Genomic DNA, 24,916 nt, shown 5'->3' on the forward strand with positions numbered 1-24,916 from the left:
TGGCACAAGGAAGGGTATGAAGGCTTCAAAGAGTTCGCTGGCTAGATGGCTGAAGGAGTGTATTCTTTTGGCTTATTCCACAAGTGGCGCGGAAATTACAGGCCCCATAAAGGCCCATTCAACTAGAGCTATATCTACGTCCTGGGCTCTGCGAGCGGCAGCTACACCTTCTCAGATTTGTTCAGCGGCTACTTGGTCTTCACTGCATACATTCTCGAAAAATTACAGGTTAGACATACTGGCCTCAGAAGATGCAGCTTTTGGGCGTAAGGTGCTTCAAGCAGTGGTGAAATAAATCCCGCCCTTAGTAATTGCTTTGTCATATTCCATTGGTAAAGCACTGCCTCTACTCTGAAGGGAAAAACATAAATTTTTACTTGCCGTAAATTTCTTTTTCCTGAAGATTAGAGGCAGTGCTATATTTCCCCCCCCCCCCTTTTTTTTCTAATAAACTCAGAGATTGGCAGGTACTTGGCTTGTGTATTTTCTGGGGTTGTTCAATGTGAGTTTGGATTTAAAGGAAAGGATTCAATTAGGGGGAGGGTGTTAAAAAATTTGGAGAATTGCCTGCCTGTTTTTTCCCTCCAGATTAGAAATCCCATTGGTAAAGCACTGCCTCTAATCTTCAGGAAAAAGAAATTTACGGTAAGTAAAAATTTTTTTTTTTTTTAACGTGCTATGGCAGAAAAGGGCAACATTAATGATGGACAAGAAGCAAAGTTCCTTTTATTCTATCAATACCTTGCAAAACCTATTTGATGAATATTAGGGATGAGTAAATTACATATTATAGACAACTCAGGCAGTTATGCAACCCACCATTCCGAACAAGTGATCGCGGCATCATCACAATCACATGGTCAAGCGAGTGCTTGTCTGTGTGCCCCCCCCACCCCCACCCAAAAACGGAAACTGCATGGATCGCTGGGCAAGGCAAGTTAAATTGGCTTGGGGGACTGGAAACTGTTAGGGCATACCATGTTGTCCTAACAGCGTCTAAGCACATATTGTACAGGGTGGTATGGTACGCCCTAATGGCGTTAAGGTGCAAGTAGTGAAAATATAAATTAAATTTTATAACAAAATGGCTGGAACAGTGTATCAAGTACCGATCCAGAAACCAATATTGGAAAAGGCACTGGACTAACAGAATTGTGGAATGGCAAGCTTTCTGGAATTCAAAGTGGAGTTGTGTGTGTGATTCAGCGGTTAAAGTGTCATGAAAATGCAGATAATACACAGGTGTGATTAGGGTAAGGAAATGGACACCATTCTTCCTGAGGGTCATAAATATTCTTTGATCCGCGAGAAGGCAGAAAAAAAAAATGACACAGGTTAAGAATGTATGTACTCACAAGAATTCAGAGTGAATATGAATGGAAATTGTTTCCTCTCTCTGGGGTGTGATGGGTGAGTCTGGCTTTGGCGGATACCAGGAGAATATTACCTGCCTGATTGCATTGTGCCAACTGTACACATTCGTGGAGGAGAGATAATGATATGGGGCTTTTTTTCCAAGGACTTTGCACGGCCACTTCTCGTTAAGGGAAAACTAAATGCTTCATCAGACTGAGATATTTTGGACAATGCTATGCTTCCAACTGTATAGGAACATTGTGGGGAAGGCTTTTTTTTTCTATTCCAGCATGACTGTGCCACAGTGAATAAAGCAAGGACATGGTTGAACGAGTATGGTTTGGAAGAACATGAGTGGCCCACTCAGAGCCCTGACCCCTCACCATTGACACATTTGTGATGAACCAGAATGGAGATTATGAGCTAGGCCTTTTTGGTCCAACATCAGTGCCTGACCTCACAAATGCTCTAGTGAATGAATGGGCGAATCCCACAGAAACACTCCAAAATCTTGAGGAAAGCCTTCCCAGAGGAGTGGAAGCAGTTACAGCTGCAACGGGGTGACCAACTACATATTAATGTCTATGTATTTAGAATGCAATGTCATGAAAGTCCTTGTTGGTGTAATGGCGATGTATCCCAATATTTTTGTCCAGTGTACCTCATTCTTGGCAGGTCCTCTTGGTTATATATATTTTTGTTTGTGGGGGTTTTTGGGTTTTAAATAAAAATAAAAAATATTCCACACTACTAAATCTCATACATTGCACCATGATGTGTAGGGATGTATTTCTGTGAAGTGTTAGAGTGGAAATTATTCACTAAACTAAAAAATGGCAAAATATTCAAGCAAACCTAACCTTTATAATGTCATGTGTATTTTTTAATTTGCTACATTTTGAACTTTAGTGAATAGCCTTGAGCAGAGATGTATTTACGATTTATGCTGCCCTGGGCGTGACAAACGTAATGCACTTACTTCAAACTCAATGCAGACAAGCTCCCTGGCACACACGCTCATGTACAAATTACTATAGAAAAACTCACTTGCAAACACACATATACAAGTTCACTACAGGCAAACTTATTGGCGTACACACACATACAAGCTCACTATTATTTATGGCATCCTGTCTGAGCTTGCTGTGTCAGGTGGTCGCACTTCATTGTGGGTCCAGCACTCTGTCATATAATAGAATAAGGAGTAAAAGATGTTCTAGGGCTTAACCTACATATATTTTACAGCTGATGGTGCAGAAATAGTGGGCGGCTGCCCGTGTTTTTTGTTTTTATTAGCTGGAAAAACTCAAGCTTGGCAAAATGATTTTACTGGACATGCTGGTACCTGACATGGATGTCTGGCCTGATATCTATAAAAAATGTTTCCCCATTGTTTGGCTATGTTAGCACTGAGTATAATTGAGATGCACATAGTATAACAATCTTCCATTTCTTATATTGTATAGGATTACAAAGCAGAAGAGGATCCAGCAATATTTCAGTCCGTTAAAACAAAACGAGGCCCACTGGGGCCCAACTGGAAGGTAATATATAATATTTTCATGTTTAATTTATTCTTCAATCTGTATAAATTGAATGTGAGTGCATATACTGAATTCCCACAAGATGACACCCCTGACTTTAAATTGTGTGATTGTGTGGACTATTCACTTGTTTCTTCCTATCTGGAAGCCCCAGAAATATTTGAATATGTGTAAAATGTATGTTAAATGCCTTTATTTTTCTGAACAATGTAAAGTACAATTCTTTCTTTTAATAAATCGGGGCATGTGACCTCTGAATTATTGACTATGCTGCCACCTAGTGAACAATCTGTACTTTGGAGACAACATGATTCTAAATACTACAATAAATCTTTTTTTTTTTCTATATATATGCAAGAGGAAACATCATTTTGAGTGTGTCAGTGTACTTGAGTGAGATAGCGAGCTACGGTCTGGTTATCGTAACTGACAGCATTCAAGGTATATGTAGTGTGAAACCTGTGAGCTGAACTTTACTGGATGTGGATATACATAAACATTTAGCATGTTAGATTAGTGGTGAGCTAAGCTTGGCTTGAAGGCGAGTGAAACAACATGCTAGTTAAGATGAGGCTTGCTTTGAAGCCACTGGGTATTCGACTCAGTTGGGAGGTAAATAATAGAGTGCATGGAAAGTCCTGCAATGGTGATGACAGAGACTCTGCGGAGGCAGACACCTCAACAACCAACACCGCAGGTATGCCGCAGGAGACCATTCATGTTTCTGCCAGTTATGTAGCCATCAGTAGCACCTTGGTGGAGCCAGGTAGCACGCTGCGGCTTGCAAGCTGGGTAGGGTCTGCTGCTCCTGCCTTTAGAAGGATTCCTCCCTCACCAGTCAGCTGGATTGCAAGCCTGAGGGTGCTCAGGGATCCGAGGGGGGTGGATTCCGGGCTGAGGAGCCGGCTAGCAGGCACGACTTCCGTGCATGTCCCCTGCCCGCAATAGTGTCAATCCTGTTTAGGAGCGTAGGTTACCTGCTCCGCAGACAGTGATAGTGGGGATTCTGCAACTGATGCGCTCCCAGAAACCTGACACACCTTGTCAAATCTGGCCTCAAAGCCTTCTTTCCAGGCTTGGATCGTTAAGCCCTCCGAGGATGATGAATGTCCAGGCTCGGTGGCCATCTTGGACTCGCCATGCGGTGATCGGCGAGGTTGGAGATCCCGTTTGTGCAGGTAAGGTTCCCCCAGTGGGGCCTGGGATATCACCCACCAGTCCAGAGGGGGTGGGTTGCGAGGCCTTCGTTGAGAGCTAGCCCTGTGTTGTGAGATCGGCCGCCTCCCCCAGTCACCAGGCCACTAGACATGCTAGGCCTTATGGTCGGACGACTGGAATGCTGGCTCAAATCAGGCATTATCTTGTTCCAACTCTGTGGTCGGATCAGATCACTCGTGTGGCTTAAATCCTTGAGCTATTGAGCACTTAAGACTGATTTTGTGCAGAGACAGGTCAGAGCTAAGCAGAAACGCGTCTGTTCGTCTTGTATGTCAAGCCCTGCCCCCCTCTGCACTCTGTTTTTAACCCCTTATGGATTGAGCCAATTGTACAAGTTGTGATCAAAACAAAACCTGGAATTTGCGCTATATGTTGTTAAACCATAATTCACCTCTTTCATATTAAGTGCACCCACACGAATTATATGTCATTTTGTTCAGGAGAAACTGGGCTTTTATTTCATATCACATATTTATGCAAGAATCATAATCATAATTGAATGTGAAAAAAAAGTGTGAGAAATTAAGAAAATGTGTCATTTTTCAAGTTCTGCATGACATTTTAACTGCAATAAAATACACATTTGTATTTAGCAATGTCTCACGAGTACCACAGTACCCCCCATGTACAGGTTTTGAGGTTTTGGAAACTTGCAGGGGTCAAATATAGGGCTTTCCCTTTTTCCATTGAAATTTGCCAGATTGATTTGCTGGGCCTATGTTGCCTTTGAGACCATATGGTAGCCCAGGAATGAAAATTAGGGTATGTTCAGTCTTTTTTTCAGAAGCCACTTAGTCACAAACCCTGGCCAAAGTTAGCATTTATATATTTTTTTTTTTTGTATTTTTCACAAATAAGCTGCCCTTTCAACGATGATACCAGTATTATACATTTTACTGCTCAAAAACACTAATATTTGTGTAGAGTAATGTCTCACAAGTACAACAAAACCCCTCATCTACAGGTTTTAGGTTCAGTTACAGGGTCAAATATAAGATTTGCCAATTTCTGTTTTTGCAAATTGAAATTTGCGAGATTGGCTATGTTGGCTTTGAGACTGCATGGCAGCCCAGAAATCAAAATTAACCCCACTGTGGCATACCATTTCAAAAAGTTGACAACCGAAGGTATTCAAAATGGGGGTATGGCCAGTGTTTTTTAGTAGCCACTTAGTCACGAACGCTATCCAAAGTTAGCGTTCATATTTGTTTTTTGCATTTTTCACATAAAAACTGCACTTTTACTGGTGATATCATCGTCATGATCAGTTTTACGTTTTTCTAACACTCATATTTGTGTTCAGCGAAGTCTCCCAAGCACACAAGTACCCCCTATGTCCAGGTTTTATGGTGTTTTGGAAAGTTACAGGGATAAACATAGGACTTGCAAATTTAATTCTCTGGACTTGCTTCCTGGGTTGTCAGGCTGGTACCTCAAATTATAATTAATACAATTACTTAATTATGTTAAAAGATTACAAAAATATACATGTAGAATTTAAATCTAAATGTATATGTGTGTGTATATATATTTATATATGTATATTTAAATTCTACGTGTATAATGTTTTTTTAATATTTAAAGCGACACTATAGTCACCAAAACAACTTTAGCTCTTAATTAAGTAGTTTTGGTGTATAGATCATGTCCCTGCATTCCCACTGCTCAATTCTCTTCTATTTAGGAGTTAAATCACTTTAGTTTCTGTTTATGCAGCCCTAGTCAAACCTCCCATGGCTGTGTGATTAGATGTAACTTACTTTAAACGTTTTTATCTCCTGCTCTGTAAATTGAACTTTAATCACACACAGGAGATTACTGCAGGGTCTAGCAAGCTATTAGCAGAGCAGGAGAGAAGAAATTCTAAATTAAACAGAATTTGCAATAAAGGGAGTGTAAAAATTAGATTACATTTTATAGGAAGTGTTTAGGAAGGCTGTGCAAGTCACATGCAGGGAGGTGTGACTAGGGCTGCTTAAACAAAGTGATTTAACTCCTAAATGGCAGAGAATAGATCTATACACCAAAACGGTTTGGTTAAACTAAAGTTGTTTTGGTGACTATAGTGTCCCTTTAATTAATTTATTTATATTATTTAAATAAAAAAATAAAATTACTGTACGTATATATTATTTATCTTTTCTGACCAGCAGGGGGACTACCTGTCAGTTTAGATCCTAAGCCAGCTATGCCAGCCATGTAATCGCTCTTTCAGAGCGATCACATGGCCCCCGGGGCCTAAATTGACGAAGGGGGACTGCAGTCCCCCAGAAGCTGATCGCAGCGGAGGTGAGTACCGCCTAGCTCCTGAGCTCAAAGCTGTTAGGGTGTTCTATGCCGCCGTAACGGCTTTAAAGCCCATTATTATGGGGCGGCATAGAACGCCCTAGCTGCGTTAAGTGGTTAAGCCAGTGTTCTATCTAAGAACACACTTTTATGTCTAAACCATATCTGATTTACTAGTAAACTTTGTGTGGTGCTGTATCAAATGCCTTGGCAAAATCCAAGTAGATCATATCCACTTGATCATCCTGATCTATATGTCTACTAACTTCATTCATAAAATGCAATTACCATATATACTTGAGTATAAGCTGACCCGAATGTAAGCCGAGGCCCCTAATTTTACCACAAAAAAATGGGAAAACTTATTGACTCAAGTATAAGCCTAGGGTGGGAAATGCAGCAGCTACTGGTAAATTTCTCAATAAAATTAGATCCCCCAAAATTTACATTAATTGAATATTTATTTACAGTGTGTGTATATAATGAATGCAGTGTTTGTATATAATGAATGCAGTGTGTGTGTGTGTGTGTGTATATATATATATATATATATATATATATATATATATATATATATAATGAATGCAGAGTGTGTGTGTATATGTGTAGTGTGTGTAAACTGGGTGAGGGGAGGGCATTTTTATTTTAATATTTTTATTTTATTTCAATTATTTTAATATTGTTAATTATTTTATTTTTATTATTTGTTTATTTTTTTTTTGTCCCCCCCTACCTGCTTGTTGCCTGGCCAGGGAGGGGGCTATATGATTCCCTGGTGGTCCAGTGGCATGGGCTGTGCAGGAGGGGGGCCGGGAGCAAGCTGTTACCTGTGCAGCAGATCCGTTCACCTCCGTTTCTGTTCACCTCCCTATGTAAATCTCGCGAGACCTGCGGCCGTTAGAGCATTGCCACTGGTTACCGTGGCAGCGCTCCGCGCAGCAATCAGACCGCGAGATTTACACAGGGAGCTGAACGGAACGGAGGTGAACGGAGCTGCTGCACAGGTAACAGCTTGCTCCCGGCCCCCCAACAGGACCACTGGGCTTGTAATGAGCCCGGCGGTTCTGGTCTGTATTATGGCAATGTAAATTGCCATAATACAGAGAGTGCAGAATTATTAGGCAAGTTGTATTTTTGAGGATTAATTTTATTATTGAACAACAACCATGTTCTCAATGAACCCAAAAAACTCATTAATATCAAAGCTGAATATTTTTGGAAGTAGTTTTTAGTTTGTTTTTAGTTTTAGCTATTTTAGGGGGATATCTGTGTGTGCAGGTGACTATTACTGTGCATAATTATTAGGCAACTTAACAAAAAACAAATATATACCCATTTCAATGATTTATTTTTACCAGTGAAACCAATATAACATCTCAACATTCACAAATATACATTTCTGACATTCAAAAACAAAACAAAAACAAATCAGTGACCAATATAGCCACCTTTCTTTGCAAGGACACTCAAAAGCCTGCCATCCATGGATTCTGTCAGTGTTTTGATCTGTTCACCATCAACATTGCGTGCAGAAGCAACCACAGCCTCCCAGACACTGTCCAGAGAGGTGTACTGTTTTCCCTCCTTGTAAATCTCACATTTGATGATGGACCACAGGTTCTCAATGGGGTTCAGATCAGGTGAACAAGGAGGCCATGTCATTAGATTTTCTTCTTTTATACCCTTTCTTGCCAGCCACGCTGTGGAGTACTTGGACGCGTGTGATGGAGCATTGTCCTGCATGAAAATCATGTTTTCTTGAAGGATGCAGACTTCTTCCTGTACCACTGCTTGAAGAAGGTGTCTTCCAGAAACTGGCAGTAGGACTGGGAGTTGAGCTTGACTCCATCCTCAACCCGAAAAGGCCCCACAAGCTCATCTTTGATGATACCAGCCCAAACCAGTACTCCACCTCCACCTTGCTGGCGTCTGAGTCGGACTGGAGCTCTCTGCCCTTTACCAATCCAGCCACGGGCCCATCCATCTGGCCCATCAAGACTCACTCTCATTTCATCAGTCCATAAAACCTTAGAAAAATCAGTCTTGAGATATTTCTTGGCCCAGTCTTGACGTTTCAGCTTGTGTGTCTTGTTCAGTGGTGGTCGTCTTTCAGCCTTTCTTACCTTGGCCATGTCTCTGAGTATTGCACACCTTGTGCTTTTGGGCACTCCAGTGATGTTGCAGCTCTGAAATATGGCCAAACTGGTGGCAAGTGGCATCTTGGCAGCTGCACGCTTGACTTTTCTCAGTTCATGGGCAGTTATTTTGCGCCTTGGTTTTTCCACATGCTTCTTGCGACCCTGTTGACTATTTTGAATGAAACGCTTGATTGTTCGATGATCACGCTTCAGAAGCTTTGCAATTTTAAGAGTGCTGCATCCCTCTGCAAGATATCTCACTATTTTTGACTTTTCTGAGCCTGTCCAGTCCTCCTTTTGACCCATTTTGCCAAAGGAAAGGAAGTTGCCTAATAATTATGCACACCTGATATAGGGTGTTGATGTCATTAGACCACACCCCTTCTCATTACAGAGATGCACATCACCTAATATGCTTAATTGGTAGTAGGCTTTCGAGCCTATACAGCTTGGAGTAAGACAACATGCATAAAGAGGATGATGTGGTAAAAATACTAATTTGCCTAATAATTCTGCACTCCCTGGGCTCGAGTATAAGCCGAGGTGGGCTTTTTCAGCGCTTTTTCAGGTTTATACTCGAGTATATACGGTAAGTTAGTTTGGCATGACCTGTCTTTCATAAAAGTATGTTGATTCCTGCTAATGATATTTTTGTTGATCGTTAAGGGATAATATTCAAGAATTAACAGCCCTTCAAATAATTTCCCAACCACAGATGTTCACGGGTTTCGAACCCTTTTTAAATATAGGAACCACATCTGCTTTTCTCCAATCCTCTGGTACAATACCTGAAAGAAAAGAATTCAGAAATATTAATGGAAAAAATTATTTGTGCAGGTTTTCTTTCTGCTAACTTGTGACAGACACGGCTGCAGTTTTATTGAACCCTCCCCCCCCCCCCCCCCCCAAAAAAAACAGAAATAAAGCTACAAACATCTGAATATAAGCCATGCAGCCAATTTTCTATGTATTTATTTTTGTTTTACTTAACACGTACATATAATTGCACACTCCTACTTGAAACAATAAACAGAGGATGCTCATCTTCCTAGTCTCCACAGACGTTGCATATTTGCTACAAACAAGTTATATTCCAACGTGGTTATTTGTATAAACTTAATTTTTGTTATTTATGGGTTGTTTAGTGAAAGAAAGCGTTCACTAAATGTAAATGTGATTTAGTTCTATGTCATAAAAGTACATATTGAGACTCTGTATGTAACTGTCTGGCTAAACTAGGTAAAACCTTAGTAAATATGCTGACATTCCCAGTATATGTGTTGTATGTTTTGTAATCTGTTTTCATATTGACACTTACTATGTTAATATTTTCCTATAGAAAGAATTGGCCAACACAGAAAATTGTCCACGTATGTGTGCTTACAAACTAGTAACAATTAAGTTTAGATGGTGGGGACTTCAGAACAAAGTAGAACATTTTATCCAGAAGGTAAGTACCGATCTTTGTCTATGGTGACTAAGTTTGTTGCAGTAGTATAGGTTCCAAATCCCCCCTTCACACTAAACTAATAAAATAGACGCTTTACTTGCTATTTTCTAGTGCTGCGACTCCCTTGGCGCTGCTCACATCTCCAACTTCTACAACATAATTTAAAAGGCATTGCCTCCTCTGGCAATGTTTAAATCTAATGCTCCTGATTGGTGACTTGATGTGCATGCAAGGAGAGTGCCGCATGTGCACTCAAGCTTCCTCATAGGAAATATTATATTACATGTTTTACTATGAGCTTTCCTGTCACATGACCTAGTTTTATTTGGTCAGTGCAGCAGAAGCGCCTCTAGCGGCTGTCATTATGATAGCTACTAGATGTAGATTGAACTCTGCAATGTTCTAAAAAAAAAACTGCAGTGTTTTACATTGCAGGGTTAAAAGGACAGGGCCACTTTATCTAAACGACTTAATTGAGAAGTGGTCTGGGTGACTTTAGTGTCCCTTCAAATATTCCATAGTTATTATTAATAAAGGACTTTAATATACTTTAACCATTTCACTATTTTATCTTGTGTTTTCCTTTTAAGCAAGAAAAACGAATATTCACAAACTTCCACCGCCAGTTGTTTTGTTGGATTGACAAATGGATTGGTTTAACGATGGAAGACATTAGGCGAATGGAAGATGAAACCCAAAAAGAATTAGAAGCAGTAGGTGTTTTTAATATATTTTTCAATGTACAGAAACAAAAAGTTTGTGTGAGTAAAGTGATGCTTTTTTTTATGATTGTGATATATTTAAAAATAGGTTCAGCAGCTATAGAACTCTCTGGACAACTATTTATCACACAATATTGGTTATATGGAATAAACAATTACTTTATTGCGTAGGTGATATGTTCCCATATTCCAAACATTAAAAGTGCAGTTTAGTGGTAAAAATAGCTTACACCCTTAGTTCAACTTATGGGGTAGTTGGTTCATATAAAAAAAAAAAAAAATATGAAGGAAAAAAAAAAAACACATAGTGACTCTTGTATGTATATTTTGCACAAAGAAATGACCAATGGGCATAAAGTCCAGAGGACACAGTAAAGTCCTTATATGAATATAATGTAATTAAAACTCAATTTATTTATATATGTTTTAAAAGGAACAGTAATTGAACAAAAAAAATACACACAAAAAAAGGAAAACTTATAAACACAAAATAAAGGGGAGCTGATAAGCTCTAAGTAAGAAATGGGGTAGAAAGGCTTTAGAGCAATGGAGGCTGCTTGTAAAAGGAATGAGAAGATCGAGACAATTATGAATCCTAATCGTATATAGGTTACAAGGTAGGCATGGTGAGTAAAAAATATACTCACAAAGAGTTTGAATAATATGGTACCTATAGGATAGTACAACACGGAAATATATACAATGTAGCAATTAAATCCTATAACCAAAGGATTACAGAGGGATAATGTCTCTGAAAAACATCATGTAGCTAAGCCTTCATTGATCTTGCTAAACACTGAATCGAGTTCAAGGTCGCTGTCTGAAAAATATTGTAATGAAGACAAAAAGCTAGGTTGGTTGTAAAACAGAGACCAGTATAGAGTAAATCTGTCTGTTTATCAGGTAGTTGTGGTGAATAGAAAAAATATACTCACAGAAAGGTTAAACCCAATAGCTTAGTTGCTAAGCAGTATAATACCTATAAAATAATGCCTCAAGGAAATATATACAATGTCACACAAACTATATAACCAAAAAATTGCGAAAGAATACGGTCTCTGAAGAGAGTTTGCAGTTGAGCCTTCATTAAACTTGCTAAATGTTTAGTTGACTTCAAGATCGCTGTCTCAAAAAATTATGCAAAGAAGGCTAAACGTAAAAAGAAGAAAAAAAATGCTTTAGACAAAAGGCAAACCTTCCATGCTAAAAAAAAAAATTGCCCTAATGATAAACCCCATTAAGCAGAGTTTCACCTCTTAAAATTTCTACAATAACCTTCACCAACTAACCATAGTGGTAACAAAAATCATGCTGTGAGTTTAAAATAAAAATAGAGTAAGCCTGACGCGCGTTTCGGCGCTGCTAAAGCGCCTTCGTCTGAGGCATTGAGATGTTTAACCTGCTGTGGTGCTTTTTAAAATAGATTAGAGTGAGGTTTGTATCCGTATTAGCCAATAATGGCTGGGGGTGTGCATGAGCATTCCTGCCATTAATCCTGTCCGTTTGCAGGCTAAGAATAATTGCATCACATGCCACTCCCACATCATTCACGCATAATTTATGCAGATATCCGCTCATGTTAAGGGGCGGACTTCAGCCAGAATAAAACATCTATAAATAAATTGAGTTTTAATTGCATTATATTCATATAGGGACTTTACTGTATCCTCTGGACTTTATGTTCATTGGTCATTTATTTCTGCATAATATATTCTATTTCTAGGGTTACCCCCTATTAAGTTCCATTTACACACTCTAAACCCCTTAGGGGGTCGCACCCTTTTTATTTGTATGTATAAAGAGTCAGATCATATTAAAGACATATTAAAATATTAGAAGCACATGTTTGCACTTTATCTTAATACATATACTTATACAAAACACTTTTTGTGTTTATTTTTTTTGTTTAGTTTTTCATATTTTGTATATGAACCAACTCCCCCATTTGTTGAACTAAACTTACCATTAGCACTGCACTTACAGGTTAGTGTTTTGTATATGGGAACATATCACCTGAACACTGAGGTAATTGTTTATTTTTTTAATATTTTTGTTCAGTTCTAATACTTTCACTGTTGTTTATGTAATACTGACTTATAAACATTTAGGGTAACAAGACATTCCTGTCGTGTTTGTTCTTCAACATAGCCCCTGATAATTTGAGGAGAATTGATTTTTATCTAGTTTTTATCTAGAGATAATAGTGGTAATTTTTTGGGGGAGTTTGGTCTCCTAGTGGGGCAGTAATTCATTTGTCCCCACCTTGATTAAGTTATTTGTAAATGGTGGTAATTTACTAAGGTCTGATCCCCCTCTGAGATTCAAACTCCTCTGTATATAGTTTGAAGAGAAGTTCATTCCATTTAACCATTATTTTCTTTAGTGTAGTTTAGTGTTTAGATTAATCCTAAATCTTAAATATCTTCTAAAAAATAACCTCTCAAAATCACCAACAATTTAGTTATGATCCCTTCTATATATTTTTTTTTTTTAACTCCCTATAAATGATATCAGATTATTCACTAAAGTGAGAATTAAATTTGAATTTTAAATTGAAGATTAAAATAACTAAACCGGAAACCTTCTCTAAGTCAGCTATGCCAACTGACAACTCTGGCCTTACATTTGAAAGTCACTTTGAATTCTCTCTTTAGTGAATAACCCTGTATGTAATACTAGAATTATGCTGTATAAAAAGCCTGGCTAATTAACTACTGGTTACACACTTGTAATGACATGGCTTTGACATGAATTGATTTGGATACCAAATGTCTATATTTGCCTTACAACAGGCAGATCTGCACATAAACCAGTGTAGTAAAAGCATGCTAAGCTTCTTAATATATCTATTTTACTTTACTGCTTTTTATTATATTTTTATTTTTTCCTACGGATAGAGGAAGTATAGATCTTGGGGATCTTCAGCCGTCTCCTGCAGGACAGGTAGCCTATTTTGGACAGAATTTAAAATTCCTCCCTAGTCTCCTCCCATCTACACTAAAACCCATGTTTACCTCTACTTCCCGAGTACGTACACAAGCTACATAAAATGCTGCAAAATACTTTATGTATATAGCATCTCTACTTTTCACCTCTTAAAATTGTTTTGAAACAAGTGATTTAACTCTTGGGTGAATAAATATTTTACATTTTTGTAAATTATATTCTAGCACTAATGATGCAAAAATTTTCATTCTTCCCTCCTTCATTATATTATTTACATATTTAATATTCTTTTCCCCCCAGAGATCTAAATTTAGATAATCTATAAGAGATTCCAATATCTCCAACTCCATGAAGCCATACATTTTTTCATTATTTTTCATATTTTTTCTTAATTTGAACCATATTGGAAAGATGAGAGATCTTAATTTTTCTTCTTTCAGTACCAGATATCCTTTATCTTGCCAAATTAGTTTATCTATATCACTCTTATTCCATGGCTGAGTTTCCAATATGAACCATCCTGTGTCTCTCACTTCTTTTTTTTTAGTTAAAATTTGAATATGGTGGACTACATTGGCATCGTAGTGTTTTTTGACATTGGCCACCTTGGCCCAGGTTATTTGTCAACTGGTCAAGTTAATACGGGGTCTCTTCCCTCTCCACACAAAGTTTCTAAAACTTCTCTGAATAATCTCTAACCAGCTGTCTGGTATCTTTAGTTGAATCATTTTTTGTAAAATAAGTCCACTTGGGGAGTATGTAGGCAACTAATAATAATAATTCATCCTAACCAACTCAATAACAACATATTTAATTTTTTTATTTTTATTTTTAAAGTTAGGTTTGTTGATCTAATCAGTTTCAAAACATTATCTTCTACAATTCTGTCTGTTTTGTCCAAAATCACAACACCCAAGTATTTAAAACTCCCTTTAGCCTCTCTAAGCCATACATATCCAATATGATTTTTAATTTCAGAATCACAGTTTTTGAACATAACCACTGATTTATCTATATTTATCGTGTTATTAGATATCTCACTGTACTTGGATATCTCATTCATTAGATGAGCAACGGAAACAATAGGATCAGTCAGGGTCACTATAATATCAGCATACATACACATCTTAAGAACTTTTGAGGCTACTGGAATCCCCCTAATGGTTGGGTTTGACCTTATTCCTATTGCTAAAGGCTCTATAGATGGGGTATATATAGTATTGGTGAGAGAGGGCAACCCTGATGGATGGATGCCATTACCCAAGGGAAACCTGAACACAAATGAACACAAATCCACTCCCACCACCCTAGCCATTGGATCTTTGTATATGGTTTTAATTGCTGCCCAGTTCATCCAGTTTTTAATGTTTTGTGAAACTGTGAATTGAGGACAACGTTGCTGCTCTATAGATTTGTTTGGTAGAAGCCTAGGAAGCTGAAACAGACCTAGCGAATGGAGTTTTGTACAACAAATCTACTTCTCCAGTTCTCTGCCTATCATCTGCAGAGTGTTTGTTTTATGCAGGAGTGGCACAAAGCAAAGACTTGATCAGTGTTCTTTCTGTGGCTAGAGCTCAACGCTGCTGAGATTGGTTGGGATCACTAGATTTAAAACATGCTTACCTCAATATACCTGTTTTTTTGGCAAGCATAGAAATGTAAGGAAGAAGTTGCTACACTTCCTATTCTGAGCCTTACGCTTTGGTCCCTTGGTTTAATGACATCAGCGATTTCAGCTGTCAAACAGCAAAGGTCACAAGGAGACCCATGCATGCCAATATTCTGGTAGAGTGGAATCACAACAACATCATACCCTTCTGGAAATCAAAGGTTAAGAATTTCAGATGGTGGATCACAACTATCTTCCATGGTCTCTCATTCAGACTAAAAGTATGGAAGATTATTGTGACAGACGCGTCAGTGTCATGATGGGGTGCCCATATGGATCATCAGGTTGTAAAGGATCTCTGGGAAATCCAAGACAAAAGATTCTTTAAATTACAATGAATTCAAAGCTGTTCTTCTGGCCTTCTGAAACTTTGGAAATCTAATTCAAAAGAGAGACGTGCAAATAAGATCAGGCAACTTGATAAAGACTCAATTTGTGGGCTAAAACAAGCTGTTAAGTAAAGTCTAACTACCCCCTCACTCCTCACTTCGTTTATGCTTTGATTTATCCGTATAGTCTTTACTGCCTCTATCCGCAAAAAAAAAAAAAAAAGACAATACATAAATTCCCTGCTTTCTAATAAATATATATTGCAGCATTTTTGTGGCTTGTGTATGTACTGGGGATGTGGAGGTAAACAGGGGTTTTACTGTAGAGGGGAGGAAACTGGGGGGGATTTAAATGTTACACTCCATCCAAATTAGGCTGTGTGTCCTGTAGAAGATGTCTGAAGATCCCAAAGATCTGTACTGCCTGTAATCCTAGGAAAAAATAAATTTACTGTAATTAAAATGTAAATTTTATGTGCTAGTCTTTGAAGACTATATGAAACACTATGTCCTTTCTTCGGTTTTCTTTTTAGGATTTTGGTTGGTCTTCTAGAACTTTTAAACCTCAAATAGTTGAGTACTGTACATTGAAATGCAACAGAAGCTTGTATATTTTATCTATAGCACTAGGGTGACCAAAATATGATTTTAATGTGTTGATGCAATTTATTAAATCTTCTTCTTTCAGTGCCTTCGCAAAGGAATGCAACTATATCAGTTGGGGCACTTTAAACATCATAACCAAATGTGCTCCTTGTCTTGGTTGCATAGATGCATGAAACTTCCACATTTCTACTATTTTATAGCTGCAGCAATTTGCTAATTTTGCTACAGCTCCAAGACCACCAAACCTTTTGATGGTCCACGGGAAAACTATGTAGATGTACTGTGCACACACCTTACAACCCTGTGTAATTTATATGCCAGCTTTCTCCTAACTTTCTAAAAGGGAACTTGAACAGAAACTACAAATATGTTATGTTTTGTTTTGTTTTTTACCTTTGTGGGCATTGTCAGTAAAAGCATTTATTTTGCTCTTAGCCTTAGTAGATATATTTTTTTATTGTTTGATTTTGTATATATACTTTATTATATTTACTTTTACGACATCAAGTTCCCTTGAAAAGGGAAAATTGCCAAAGTAAAAGTATGTACATATGGGAGGAAAAGCCTAACGAGTAAAATTAATTAATATAAGCATTTATCACAAAATAAATTACCCGTATATACTCGAGTATAAGCCGACCCGAATATAAGCCGAGGCCCCTAATTTTACCCCAAAAAACTGGGAAAACGTATTGACTCGAGTATAAGACTAGGGTGGGAAATGCAGCAGCTACTGGTAAATTTCTAAATAAAATTAGATCCTAAAAAAATTATATTAATTGAATATTTATTTACAGTGTGTGTATATAATGAATGCAGTGTGTGCGTATGAATGCAGTGTGTGCGTATGAGTGCAGTGTGTGCGTATGAGTGCAGTGTGTGCGTATGAGTGCAGTGTGTGTGCGTATGAGTGCAGTGTGTGTGCGTATGAGTGCAGTGTGTGTGCGTATATATTAATTGAATATTTATTTCCAGTGTGTGTATATAATGAATGCAGTGCATGTGTGAGTGTAGTGCGTGTATGAGTTCAGTGCGTGTGAGTGCAGTGCGTGTGAGTGCAATGTGTATGAGTGCAGTGTGTGTGTATGTATGAGTGCAGTGTGTGTGTGTATGAGTGCAGTGTGTGTGTGTATGAGTGCAGTGTGTGTGTGAGTGCAGTGTGTGTGTGTGTGTGTGTGTGTGCAGTGTGTGTGTGTGTGTGTGTGTGTGTGAGTGCAGTGTGTGTGTATATGAATGAAGTGTGAGTGTGTGTGATGCAGTGTGTGTTTGTGTATGTGTTGGTGGGGGTGGGCATTTTGATATATTATTAATTATTTTATTTTTTAATATTATTATATATTTTTTATTATTATTTATTATTTAATTGAATTATTATTAATTTTTATTTTATTTTATTATAATTTTTTTTCGTCCCCCCTCCCTGCTTGATATATGGCAGGGAGGGGGGCTCCTTCCCTGGTGGTCCAGTGTCATTGGTAGTTCAATGGGGGGGGGGAGGGGGGCTGGCAGAGCTGTACTTACCTCTCCTGCAGCTCCTGTCAGCTCTCTCCTCCTCCGCGCGGTCTGTGCAGCTCCCTCTGTCAGCTCCCACTGTAAGTCTCGCGAGAGCCGCGGCTCTTGCGAGATTTACACTGGGAGCTGACCGAGGTGCTGAACGGACGGTGCGGAGGAGGAGAGAGCTGACAGGAGCTGCAGGAGAGGTAAGTACAGCTCTGCCAGCCCCCCTCTCCCCCGGTCTGTATTATGGCAATGCAAATTGCCATAATACAGACTCTGACTCGAGTATAAGCCGAGTTGGGTTTTTTCAGCACAAAAAATGTGCTGAAAAACTCGGCTTATACTCGAGTATATACGGTACATTTCATGACTTGTCCAATTCATTATTTATTTTTATAATGCAATAGATATAAAATGCTTGCCAGCTCTATCTTAGCATGTTGTACCCTTTAGGACTTTTTAAATGATAATGCTTTCCTAACTTAAAAAGACAGCACAGTTCTTATCTTTTACAGTGACTTCATGGCATTTTTTTTAGATCTAGATCTCCATATAAGTGCACTATTTGATTCTGTGAATTTAATGTAATACAACTGAGGTACTATCACTGTTTGGAAAGGTAAATTTTCAAAGTGCTTATACTTAAAAAGTTATATTATATTCAGTCTTCTAGGTATATGCTATTGTTGAATTGTTTTCTTTGTTTTATATTTTGTATTTTGTTTTTTTTATCGTACTCATTATTAGTTGCATGTTTTGTTTTTCCACTTTGTTTCTTCATAAAAGCTTTGTTGAGACCATGAATTTATCGTCACACTTTTAGAGATTATTTTCATTTTTCCCCATTTTTTTTTTTTTTTTTTTTTTTTTAGTAGCTCACAATTTTATTTTACATTTAGATTCGTAAGAAGGGTACTGTTCGAGGCACTTCGGCAGCTGACTCCTAAGCAACTCCACTCTAGGTTCAGGGGGTCAGTACTGAGGTGTGTATGTATTTAGCAGACAAAACAGGTGATGGGCTTATTGCTTTTTAAGGAGCATATTGGCTGGTCTGTTTTAAATCGCTTGTTCTGCTTCATATTCAACACAGTGCAGTGGAAAACATTGATATTACCTATCCTGTTCTCTGAAAATATGTTTTGCCTGCTTAAACTTTCCTAACAAAGTGATTTCAGTGCATTTCCACTTTTGTATTTGTCTATCCAGTTTGTATTGTATTGTCTCTACTTTTGTTGTGTGTTCCTGCCTTATTTCTTCAGGTGTAGGTAGATACTTTCAGGTATAGTGTCTATTGACCCTGAAAGATGAGAAGTATATTTTAGATTTAAATAACTTTTACTTCATCCACACTAAATCAAGGCATATAGTTAGCTGTGTGAATTTCATTACCTAAAATTGGATACTTTCAGGCTCTCGTACAAAATAGATTTATTCATATCAATACATTTATTTATATATTATGTTAACCAAGCCATTTTTGATGAAACCATTGTCAATTAGAGAATGTTTTTAATTGTAATCGGCATAATTTTAGGGAATAATAGGAGTGAAGCCTTTGCGGTTACTATATGTCCTGGCATTTTGTTAAATTTTTTATCTAAATTAGCCAACGGTTTGTTTGGGTTTTGCTTCATTCTAAAATTTTAGCAGAGGAAATTTTCAAAAACAGTGACTGTGCTGCAATTGCTTTTTAGTAATTATTTGTGAAACAATGATATGCTATTTCTACTTTTTAAAGATAATCATTAGCTTGTGATATTTGCAACCCATGTTATTTTACTAGAGGGGGATATCTGTTTTCAGGTGTTTGTATGGAGGTTTTTACTGTTGTATTTTATGCAAAAGAAGTTGATGAGCAACATAGTTTGTGGGGAATGTGTGACTCCATGGCTTCAGCATACTTATGAGACATTTATTATGATGTTATCTTCTGTGATCTTTCACATTGGATTATCAATATTTGTCAATTGGAAATCTATAAATTGCTCTGTAAGGAGTGACAACCCCTAGCCCTGCAGATAGTCCCAGAAAGCATTTCCAAAGTAATGGATTAATCTCATAAATGCAAACATTAAGTTGCTAGGATAGGACCTGGAGTACATTGGCATTGTGGCAGACTTATGCAAGAATATATGATCATATACTGTAACTATTATTTGAATCTGTTTTGGTTGTTTTTAAAGAAGACTATTGCATTGTGTGAGCTTTGAAATTGCCATTCAGTGAATGAAAGAGTGAGTGCATGTTGTATGATCTGGCCAAGCAGCACTCTTGTAATGTATGTTCAGGTGAGTGCAGCCTGTTTGATTTTTATATATATATATAGAAGATTTGTAGTCCTATGCTAATAGCCAAGGCTTACATGTTACTTGCCACTGTAAGCTATAGTATACCATCCAAGGGTGAATTTCTACTCGCCAGGGGTAAATTTTCACTCCCCACAGACTAGTGATGAGTGGAAATTTTGAGCCCTGTATATGTATAGGTTTGTTTTTATTTCTCATACCATCCTTTAGGCAGTATGGTCGTGCTGTGACTTGGTCTACTGAACACCAGGTAGTTTTTTTTTGGGTGGGTGGGGGGGTTGAGGTGTCTGCATTTATTTAAATATTTAAGTCAAGAACTCTTAATCCTCTGCCGACGATAGAACATACTATGCTGTCCTACAAAAAGAGGACTTCAACACTGTTAGGGCAGTATAGCATGTCATAAAGATCTGGCCCTCCTTCCAGCCCACATACTTATCTTCTGCGCCGATCGTGGCAGCCCCGCAGCGGTCAATCCATCCAATTCAAGACAGTCAGATCCCCTAATATATAAATAATAAAATTATCATATATAAATAACATCAATTATACATGTACAATGAAAATAAATATGTTTACCTAAGTGGATGCACTTAACATCAGAGGTCAAATTCTAATTTTGTTTTTGTTCAGAATTTGACAATTGCCTTCAAATTGCCTATGTCCTTCAAAGGACTTCACTGCTAAAATACAAAATAACACTGTTTAGTGGATATACCCCTATTGAAAATGTATTTAGTTGTGCATTTTTTTCATTGGAGTATATCTGAAAATAGCTTCCAAAACCCCTTCTCTTGTCTGCAGTCTTTACAAGGTAATTGCTGACTATTGAGTTTAGCTTCACTGAGCTAACAAAACCAGGAGTTACCAGGACCTGTTGTCTGCTTGAAAGCCAAGGGAGTATAACCATTTTAATTTATAAAAGTGTACATTTCTAATGAAATTCGCACTTTTAGCAAACTGAAAAAAGAGGACACACTCTTTACACACACAGTTTTTTTTTTAGCAAGCTGAAGTGCTTAAGGGGTCTTGAGTGTCCCTTTAAGGAGTTAAGTACAATTATTGGACTGAGTATTTTGGTAAATATATACATATAATTGGTTTATTTGCAGTCTTTGTTGGGTCAGTTTCTCCTGCAGCCTTTTAGATATTTGTCCAGTTTTATGCTTCCCCCCCACCCCCCCTTGCTTTTTAACACTTTTCTTATCTTCAGTCTTTCTTTTGAAAAGTCTATTGCATTCTATTTTGTGTTATCAAATGCATTCTGTGTCCCTTTCACTACTTATATCAGACATATTTTGTATCTACCAAAAATATACTTGTTTAAAATTATTGTTGTAATTTTTCTTTTGTTTTCCTATAAGCTACGCAACCAAGGTCAAGTGAGAGGAACAAGTGCTGCCAATGATGAATGAAGCTGGAACTGACCAAATCGCATGCAGAATTTATTTTGTCATTTATAATTGTGTTTATATACCTGTATGTGAATAGCTATATAAACACTTTACTGAGCATTAATTGCTGAAGTGTACTGTTCTGACATGAACAAAAAATGTAAAGGCGAACGTTTACTGTACATACCAATAGTTTACAAACATTACTGAATGTCTCTAGAATGCTATTGTACAGCCTCCTTCTCTAATGTAACACTTGTCTTGCTTTTACTTTTCTTTCTATCTTTTATCAAGAACAAACTTGTAATTTAATACTGTAGAGATTTTACTTTTTGGTAGTAGGCAATACAAGCTACATTGACAAATTATTCAGAAATAATTTTCTGTATTTGTCTGTTTAACGCTGAAGATGGTCGTATTTCCCCATATTTATTTAAATAAAACAAAAGACTTTGCATCAAGGATTATTGAGCTTTTGTATCCGCACTGTCCAAATAAGTGTGGCATAAAATTCCTGAGCCTTACTGCATTGTAGTATCCAGGAGATATGTCAATAGAATTCTGTTATGTAAAATTAGTTTTTTGTTTTGTATGTGTCCCCATGAATGTTTTCGTGAGTTTGTTTTATTTCTGCAAATGAAAACAATGAATTTGCTCATTTCAGGAGCTGCAGTTTGGGATCTATGCAAACTGTTTACAGTTTAAAGCAAGTTACGCTTTTCAGTCTAAGTGCACATTATATTCAAAAGACATTTAAAATAAAATGTACAACTAATTTATATTAATATATTTAAATACAAAAAGTCACTACATATCAAATGCTATCTGCCGAGTGAGCGAATGTTGGCCACCAGAGTCTAACTGTAGATAATCATAAAATGGCTGCATTTTTTAATGGTGCATGTTAAATGCTCAATGTTGCTATGAAAATCCACTAGAAATGAGCCTAAGGAAATGATTTTAGAAACAATACATAATGTGGTTTGTTTTGTTTTTTTAATTTTTACCAAGTCGTTCATTTAAAAATTACTTTAATGGTATGAAAATATCTAGTTTCAGTTCACACTTGCCTTTTCTCTTATTGTGTGGCCCTCTAGTTCTCTGTAAGAATTTCTTGGAATAAGTGTACCAAAATATGTGTTCCTGGTCTATTTTGCCCTAATTTTGGGGGAGTTGGATTGGAGGCATTATATCGGTAAAAGAAAGCTGCAAACTTTTGTCTAATGGAACTCTGCTGTTTAGTTGAATCCTTTTATTTGTATCTTAATCATGATTCAAGTTATTTTTCATACAAGGACTATTCCAGAATGTCAAAAGCAAAAGAAGAAAAGTTGCAATGTTTTAGGTATAAAAATTCAGGGGACAATGAATGTAAAATGTTTTAGAATTGCAGTCTGTTTTGTGTACAGTATTTAAAAACAAAATGTCAATTAAGTAACCAATAAATTTGATCATCAAATGTCTGTTTATTTTGGAATATGAATTCTGTCTCCAAAAGCACGCATTGAAAAGACGATATCTAATTTGAAAATGTACATAAAAACATGAGAACTATATCTTGAGTTTAAGCCCATGGTATACCTCCATCTCAGACACAACAGGAGTGCAGAATATCAGGAATGTGGGCCAACGCAGACTTAATGGAGAAGAAAAATCGCAACGTATTGGCTTACATGGGAGCCTTTATGAAGCTTGATAAACTTGATACAGCTTGATTAAAGATCCTGTTAGCTAAAATGTTGTAATTGTTCTCCTATAAATCTGCTTTGGATACATTCCTGACTTAGTGCACAGTCCTTTCTGCTGTAAAATAGAAAATATATATATCTAGTGTTAGAGAAGAGATTGCTGCTGTATTAGTCTAGTGATGAAGATGTAGAATAACAGATTACATTTGTATCTTGTAATACCTTTTTTATTGGACTAACAGAATTTTGTAAGTTTACCGGAGAACATCCCTTTCGCAAGTCTAAAGCATTTCTGAGCCAATGCTTTAGACTTGAGAAACAGAGGTTCTCCCGAAAGCTTTTTAATACAAAATTCTTAGTTCAATAAAATCGGACGGACTGACCCAAAATACAGCACGTTCTCGTAGCTTATTGCAGCACCCCTCATGGACCTAACTCTGAGCATACCTGTTTGCCTACCAATATGACAAACAGGTCTTACACAAAAATAGCGAGTGGTTATCTGGTGCCCCTTACATAGGCTATGTTCTGACCCAGCCTACATAGGCTATGTTCCAGTCTGAGATGTCCACTGGGTCAATTCATATCTGGGGAGGGACTGGGAGATCCGCTTCTTTGATTTTCACCATGACTGGGTCGGCAGCAATTGTTGAACCTTGGGTCCTCCTGAGTGTACCTTAAACAAACAAAATACTCCCTTACATGTCTTTAAATGCCAAGGGAGTAAACTTTTCTGACCAACAGTGCATGATCTTCCAGGAGGCTTGGGAAACCCATTTTAAATGGGGAAAACGGCTAAAATTGTATTTATGTTCAAACGGCTTTTATTTGTGTCACCGAAAATGTATAACAATGAGATAGGATAGTAAAATAGGAGACACGCAGGTCTCGCAACAGCGGGAGCAGCCATATAAATATAAAGAAATGAACACCGAAACAATATTAACAAATAGAAGGTAGTACAGTAGCAACATCGTTAACTTCGTTACGGTACATGTAGCAAATATGCAAACATCTGCATCTTATAGTCGGATGTGAAGGGGTAAGTTTGTCATCTCTGTGTGAGCCAGGTAGTAACTGTGTAGTATATGGTCAAGATACGCCAGTCATCATAATGGCTGTGTACAGCCGAGGAGTATCTTTGAAGCGGATAGGGGCTATTATAACGTCTGTGGTAAGGCTAACCCGAAGATATAAATCGGAGAGAGGACTCTTCGTCCTATATATTATTGATAAAATTGTATTTAACACGGTACCAAGTTAATTACTCTGTTTGTTAAAAATCAAAAAAATTAGGGAGTTCTGTCCTGGTGAGCAGGCACCTGACTTTCGCTTTAATCTCGAAGATGGAGGCTAAAGAGGGTAGATATCTTTTAAGTAAATGCTATATTAATAATTCCCAATGTACATTATTGAATATATGTGGCCAACTGGCCTTCCCACTGTGTAGCTTTCAATTAGTTTCTGAACAAACTTTTGATTCAGACATAGTGAGAAGAGAAACCAATTTTATTCTAAATACCTAACTTGATTCTTCCTTTTCACAATTGGTCTCACACACACCACTACTATCTATAACAACCAGGTTATTGCTGACCTTACTTGGACCCATGGTGTACTATTAATATCCCTAAACAAGACCACATATTCCATTCCCAAGCTAAAGATTTCTATTGCCATAGTGATGGTTTCTGGTTTACTCCTCCCTGTTCCCTAGGGTTGTCTCTTATAATTTAGGTGTAACTTCATGGTCGGACCAAGTGCGAT

General features: G+C 37.4%; 1 protein-coding gene across 1 annotated transcript in view; it reads left to right on the forward strand.

Annotated features, from left to right (window-relative positions):
* PITPNB (phosphatidylinositol transfer protein beta) overlaps window positions 1-22,924 on the forward strand; it is a 62,057-nt gene extending 39,133 nt beyond the window's left edge. Inside the window, exons 8-12 of the mRNA XM_063454622.1 lie at window positions 2,823-2,900; window positions 9,882-9,992; window positions 10,583-10,705; window positions 18,661-18,744; window positions 21,432-22,924. Of these exons, the coding sequence (XP_063310692.1) occupies window positions 2,823-2,900; window positions 9,882-9,992; window positions 10,583-10,705; window positions 18,661-18,708 (360 nt within the window). The 3' untranslated portion in view covers window positions 18,709-18,744; window positions 21,432-22,924. The remainder of the gene's footprint in view (window positions 1-2,822; window positions 2,901-9,881; window positions 9,993-10,582; window positions 10,706-18,660; window positions 18,745-21,431) is intronic.
* Window positions 22,925-24,916: the final 1,992 nt, after the last annotated feature.

Source organism: Pelobates fuscus, chromosome 5 (genome assembly GCF_036172605.1).
Source record: "Pelobates fuscus isolate aPelFus1 chromosome 5, aPelFus1.pri, whole genome shotgun sequence".
NCBI lineage: Eukaryota > Metazoa > Chordata > Amphibia > Anura > Pelobatidae > Pelobates > Pelobates fuscus.